Raw genomic sequence first — 7,108 nt, forward strand, 5'->3', positions numbered from 1 at the left:
CAATACAGACGCATGCATATTACGTTTCAAGCTGCTACTCTCTGATTTTTTTCACTATCTAACTACTGAAGTCATAATTTTTAAATATATATTATTTAATTTTTATAATTTTAAATATTAACACCATTCCCTTTAATCAAATTAAAATAAATTAACTAATAATTTTTTAATAAAAAATTAAAGAATTTAATTCTATAGAATACAATATTTTTAATTAAGTAATTTTAAAATATGATGAAGTAATAAAATTTTTAAAAATTCAAAAATTTAATAATAATTTTTCCTATATTTTAATCCACGGAAAGCTACATAACGAAGATAGCTCCACTTCTTGACAAATCAGTAAAATATTTCTTGGGTTTCTTTCTTTCTTTCTTTCTTTTTTTTTTTTTTTAATTTAATTTTTGTAAGGATTTGAACTTCTTCTAAGCTTACAAATGGTGATATTAATAAAAAAATGCTAATAGCTAGTGATTAAAAATTATTGCGTAGCTAGGTAGCTGATAATATAATAATAATTAATTTATCAACAAGATGATGTTGATGACTGTATATTCCCTAAAAAAATAATAAAAAAAAAATTTCAATCCATGAGAAAGTTGTGCCCAATTTGAAGATGAGAGGAAAAGAAAAAAAAAATATTTGCAGTACAAAAATGATAGGAAGTGGAGAAATTAAGAAGGTGGTATGTGATAAGAAGAAGAGGTTGTTGGTTGCTGCATTATTTGCCCAACAAAGAAGAGAGTGGAAATGTGGCAACAGGAGAATGGAACCAACGCAAAGAGTTGAAAAGAAATTGCGGACTGTTGCATTATACAAAGTTCTTTGTTTTTTTTGTATATAATATTCGTAAGTCATATACATTTATGTATTTTTTTATCATATGATTTCTTGTCTGGAATATGCTTGTGTTACTGTTATAACCAATCTCTGTGTCTCTCTTGCCCGGCTTTGCGCTTTTTCTCTGTTTCAGACTGCCCATCCTGCCCATTCTTGAACACTTTCCCACCACCTCTCCCACCCCTCTCTCTCTCTCTCTCTCTTAAACCTGCTTTTTGACTAAATTTCACAACTGGGTATCACTGATTTTCACTAGTAATCCATTTTTTCCTTTTGTTTTTTTATGGGTTCAAATGATTTGAAGTGAGATGCTCTGAAATGGGTTCTCTTTGTTGTTATTAGTTTTGGAGCTTTTCTTTTAATTTTTTGTGGAGATGGGTTTGGGTCCGGATTCTATAAAAGTGAAGAATTTGGAAGATAAATCAAAGAGCAAGAAGAAGAAGAAAGATGAGGGGCGTAGAAAGGAGGAGGAAATTGGGTGTTGGGCTAAATTCAGGTTGATGGGAGGTTGCATGCCTAAAAGATCAAAAGTTGATAGCTCTCTTAGCGGAATCACCACTCAGTATGGTAATAATCTCTTTATTTCCTTTCTTGCCTATTTTTTGTTAAGCCATATTTGATTAGGATTGTTATATCTTTGTGTCAAGGTTGTCTATTCCTTTAACATTGTTGTGTTTTAGTTCCTCTAAATCAGGTAGGTAGAGAGATGCGTATGTTCTTTGAACCTTTAGACTGCTTATTTAATAACATTCTTCCATCTTCAGGGGTTCAATTTCATTGGAATTTATCATGATAATGAAGTTTTTATTCTCCTCGTTTATTTAATTAATTATTATTATTTATTAAAGAGCTCAAAGACGTCTTTGTTCAGTTGGATAAAGCGAAGATTGTTGACATGATTGTTTGGTTAAACACCATTGGTATGATCTTTGGCCCATGTGGCTATGAAGTATTACTTTGATAGCAACTGCCTTGTCACTAAACTTGTTTAAATTTTACTAGTTGGTAACATTTACCAATGGCTTCATCTGTATAAATGTTTAAGTGAGTATTGTTTGGTATTTTCAGTGGAATCTAAATCTACAGATGAGAAGAGCAAAGACCAACCAGTTATTCCTGTGGTGTCCCCTCCAACTAGTAATGGAGAAAGTGCATCATCCACTCCCAAATTCAGTGAGGAACTGAAGCTTGCATCTCAGCTTCGGAAGTTTACATTCAACGACCTTAAACTAGCGACTAGGAATTTTAGGCCTGAGAGTCTTCTTGGGGAGGGTGGCTTTGGTTGTGTCTTTAAAGGATGGGTTGAGGAGAATGGAACTGCCCCTGTGAAACCTGGCACAGGGCTTACAGTTGCAGTGAAAACCCTCAACCATGATGGACTTCAGGGTCATAAGGAGTGGCTTGTACGAACCCTTCCTCATTCTTTGTTGTTTTTACTCATTTCTTTTTATTTCAACATTAGATGATTTTTTTTTTTTTTTTTGCTTTGGTATTATTAGAGCATAACATCTTTCAAAATATTTCAGGCTGAAGTGAACTTTCTTGGCAACCTTCTCCATCCCAATTTGGTTAAATTGATTGGTTATTGTATTGAAGATGATCAGAGATTGCTGGTGTACGAGTTTATGCCAAGAGGAAGTTTGGAGAATCACCTTTTCAGGAGTATGTGATAGAGAAACTATTACCCTCAAATTTGCTTATCTTGGATTATCTTTATTTAAGTTTATGGTGTAGAACATTAGTTCTCTTAACTGGTTTCATCTAGTCAATTGCCTGTACGTATATCCTTTTGGTTCCTTCAATAAGTGGGAGTCTTAAGTTCATGTACATGTACTTTATACTGAAAAATTTTATGACCTGATAGATTTATCTTATTAAGGCATAGGGGAAGATGTCAAGTTCATAAAACTTGGCTTAAGGAATTCCTTTCCATATATGTAGTTCGTTGATGCCGACTCCATGTGTCTCTTCTACTCACACAAGTTTACAAAATAAGTAGATTGATGTGCTTGACATATGCAGCAATACACTTGAAGTAAAAACTATCGGATATTTATCACTTGCATTAGTTTGGGTGGGGGGGGGGGGGTACTTTTTCCAGTGCCATAAGCTTTGCCATTTGCAGGCAATGGGTTTGGCTGCTGAAATAGTTGTTTGGGCTTTTCTTTTAAGCAAACACATTTTTATAGCTTCCTTAGTTTGGTAATAATTGATTTAAATTGGAACAAGGTTTTAACTATTTCCGTGAAATTAATTTGGAAGAGGCATTATAGTAATTGGGACCCCTGCAAATATCCAGTGTTCTATCAGTTGTTTCTTTCGTCTGCAGATAGTTGTATCCTTTTAATCTAATTCTGAAGTTGATTTTCCTTAACGCAAGGAACTGTAAGCATTTCAATTGACATCTTCAGTTTACACATTGCTTAATGGAGTTTAACAAATTTCCTTTCTTGGATGGAAGCATAGTTAAATTGTGAAGTAGCCTACCAGATTCCCCCTAGGCTATTTTGGGATAGTTTATGAGCATGCCTTCTTGTTAAGGTGTCACCTTTGGGTTGTTCAGGTGTCTCTTTCTGCAGAATATGCTTTTTGTAGCTGTCTTTATGCTGATACAGATTCTATGTAAATTCATTTGCCAAAAAAGAGAGATAACTTCTGAAATAGATTTTTGAAAGGCAAGCAATTAATTGGCTTGAGATAATCATGAACTATGTGTCTCTCTTTTTGGGAAAAAGAAAAGGAGGGGGTGGGTTTGGGGAAAGGTGTTAAGATGGATATTTCTTGAATCTATTTGATACGTACAAAAGAATAATTCAAGTACTATGAGTGGATTTATGGATTTTTATTCCCACTCAAGATGCACCATCATGTACTTGAATTGGGTAACAGTTATATGTGGCTGCCTTTAAAATCTTACTATATTTTTTCTGCTCTTACTCTTTGTTTCCTTTTAGCTTCTCTAAAACAAACCAGTTTATTCATTTCAGTTTTAAACATATGAATCTTCAAGATTGATGTTTAATGTTATCTGGTAACAACCATTTATACGCAGAAGGGTCCTTGCCTCTTCCTTGGTCTATCAGAGTGAAAATTGCACTTGGTGCTGCAAAAGGTCTTGCTTTCCTTCATGAAGAGGCTGAAAGATCGGTGATATATCGTGATTTTAAAACATCTAATATCTTATTAGATGCGGTAGGTTTTTGACAAATTCGTCAGTAGTAATTTCCTAATATTGCACTCTTTCTTTATACATATATTTTTACCTTTCTCATTGTGAGAAAACAATAATGCTACTGTAGGATTACAATGCCAAACTCTCTGATTTTGGACTTGCCAAAGATGGTCCCGAGAGTGGCAAAACTCATGTATCTACAAGAGTAATGGGAACATATGGCTATGCTGCGCCAGAATACGTGATGACTGGTGAGTGGTGATAAATTAGTTTTTAATTTATAATAATAGTTGGATGAATGGTTATAATTGCTAGTTAATTTCTGATTTGCCTGCTGAGGCTATAACTATATAGAAAAATAGGACATTTCTAAATTGCCCTGATAAAATCTAAAACTTCTTGACAACCATATCAGAATATAAGATTACTTGTTGAATTTCTACAACTAAAAGAAGACTAATAATTGAGAAGGGCCCCTTCCTTTCTCAGATGGATTCGGGTCACAGTTAGGACTTGGACAATGCCTCTGGGGAGGAATATACACTGCGTTGATTTACTTGCAAGAATGCAAGTTGTAATAGTGGATGAGGAAACTATCTAATGGTCATGTAGAGATGTGGATGGCAAAAGTTGTTTCAAGTAACATTTAAATTGCAACATATGGCTTAACTTGTGTGGATGTGGTGCTCTCATGAATGCTTAGGGTTCCAAATGTTTTAATAAGGAGTCAAGGTTGTTACTAATGTCCTTTTGACTCGTTTAAGTTAACAGATTTCTACATTAACAAAAGAACCAATGGCCTAGGGAACCACTTGGCATAGCTCAATAAGGGCTTAACGCAAATTTATTTATTAGGACAAGCTAGTCGAGGTCGAGCTTGTTTAAGTTCATTAGACCAACTTTATTGAGCTAAACAACCTTATGAGCATGACTTGATTAAGTACCATACTTTCATCATTCTCTCTTATATACAAACTAACCAACAGCCCACTTGTTGCATGTCACTTGTTATAAAGATAAAAGGGATCAAGTCTATGCAAACTTCCCTCCTTTGTAAACTTCTGTTGGAATTTTGAAGGCAAGTTTGTAACTCCAGTAAAATTAAATGAGTTCATTTATTACTGAAATGAATTAAAGTTGCATTATTATAATAAAAACGTATACATCTGAATGAGATATTCCAAGAATCATGATCTATTAAATAATTTTAACATGTGAAACTTTCAAAATGCCACATGGAAGAAAAAAAACTCTCCACTTGGCTGTCTTTTGGTGATTCTGTGCATAGCTTACCTTTGTATTAGTATTGATATATATAGACAAGTTATGGAGAGTTTTATGTCATTAGCCACTACTCCATCACCAAGGGCTGCCCATTGTCTTAAGGATGCTTAGTTATGGCATAAACGAAAAATTTTTTTAGGACATCTATGAAGACAGTTATAGCATTAGGGAATTTATGTATTAACTTCATAAGAGTATTTGATATGCCCCTGATTGTGTCATTTAGTAATTTACTGTCTTTAAAATTTTCTGTGCAATTATTACGGCTTACTCTACTTTGATAATAAGTATTTTGGTTGGTGGAAAATCTTCCATACAAAGTCATGGACACCCTGTTTGCTCATTATCTAATGTTATTCTGTTCATTCCCTAATGTCTTAGGACATTTGACCTCAAAGAGTGATGTCTACAGTTTTGGAGTAGTTTTACTTGAAATGCTGACTGGCCGAAGATCTATGGACAAAAATCGCCCAAATGGGGAGCACAACCTTGTTGAATGGGCAAGACCTCTTTTTGGAGATAGGAGAAGGTTCTACCGGTTATTAGACCCTCGTCTAGAAGGTCACTTTTCAATCAAAGGTGCTCAGAAAGCCATACAACTGGCTGCCCAGTGTCTTAGTCGTGATCCCAAAGCTAGACCTCGAATGAGTGAAGTTGTTGAAACACTAAAGCCTTTGCCCAACTTGAAGGATATGGCTAGCTCTTCCTACTATTTCCAGGCAATGCAAGCGGATGCTAACAAGTCAAGTGTGCATAATACAAATGGCATCAGAACACAAGGAGGATTTATAAAAAGGAATGGACAACCATTGAGGAGCTTATCCAGTCTGAGCGATTCTCGTGCTTCTCCATATAACCAGCCATACCAATCACCAAAACCTAATGGGAAAAAATCATAGCCCTATAATCGTGTGCATGTATGTATATCTTCAATTGGCTGCTTTTTATCAGTAGCTTCATCAGTCACATATGTTTAAGTAACAGAAATAGCAGAGCGTGGTTCCATCATTTTTCTGGGGAGAGATGATTTTTTGTTATCCATCTTTTACACTTGAATGGTGAAATTCTGGAACAAGGCTCCTCAACTTATACAGTGCCATTGTGGTATGTAACCATCAAATCAAAGAGACCCATATGCTTTACTTCCTGTTTGATTACTTTCTCTTATGAATTGTTTGTTGAGATATTGAACTAGTATTGGAGATTGAGAAGATATTGGGAAATATGACAAGGGCTACATGTAGTGAGATTTGGGAGGTGAAGGTGTGACAGCCATTGTTAAGCTTTGAGTTATAGTAAAGGTGGATGAGAAGGAATTTTTATTTGGTTTTTGATGTCATCATCCAAGGATGCTGCTTTTCATCCCCCTCTCCACCTTTGCAATAACCTCTCTTCTTTTTCTATTTTTAAGCTAATTGTTGTTTCTGTACAAATGGGTATCTCTCTACTATGCAATGATGTAAATCAATGGTATCTTCAAACGTGGGTCTTTAAACCATGTATCTCCTCGTACTTTGAGAAAGAAAGAAGAGGGTGATGGATATTTTTCCTTCTTCAATTGACAGCAAGTGTTGCCTCATTATCTGCACTTCTTCTTCTTCTTCTTCTCTCTCTCTCTCTCTGTTTGTCAAAAGCAGCATATGTGGCTTTATTAATGATGGCAAATGACTTGTATTCTCAGGTATTCCTATAAAGAGAGATTTGTTTGAGAAGGATTTTATGAGGCAGAAGGTGGCTTTTTTCTTTAAAATTTTCACCAAGGAAAGGTGTGGGAAGTAAGCTTGGAAGTGTGCTTCTAATTGCAGGAGTTGA

The 7,108-nt window shown here is 34.9% G+C and overlaps 1 protein-coding gene across 2 annotated transcripts; it reads left to right on the forward strand.

Annotated features, from left to right (window-relative positions):
- The first annotated feature begins 742 nt into the window (after positions 1–742).
- LOC110607586 (serine/threonine-protein kinase PBL34) lies at positions 743–6,862 on the forward strand. 2 transcript variants are annotated; one of them, XM_021746732.2, is made up of 6 exons: positions 743–1,407; positions 1,909–2,243; positions 2,367–2,502; positions 3,893–4,032; positions 4,140–4,263; positions 5,678–6,862. In XM_021746732.2, the coding sequence occupies exons 1-6, from the start codon at positions 1,215–1,217 to the stop codon at positions 6,193–6,195; spliced, it is 1,446 nt and encodes a 481-aa protein (XP_021602424.1). In that variant the 5' UTR covers positions 743–1,214; the 3' UTR covers positions 6,196–6,862. The 2 variants fall into 2 exon arrangements, with proteins under 2 accessions (XP_021602424.1, XP_021602425.1); XM_021746733.2 differs by having other exon boundaries at positions 747–1,407; positions 3,896–4,032.
- The last annotated feature ends 246 nt before the right edge of the window (positions 6,863–7,108 follow it).

This window comes from Manihot esculenta, chromosome 15 (assembly GCF_001659605.2).
Source record: "Manihot esculenta cultivar AM560-2 chromosome 15, M.esculenta_v8, whole genome shotgun sequence".
In the NCBI taxonomy this organism is placed as follows: Eukaryota; Viridiplantae; Streptophyta; class Magnoliopsida; order Malpighiales; family Euphorbiaceae; genus Manihot; species Manihot esculenta.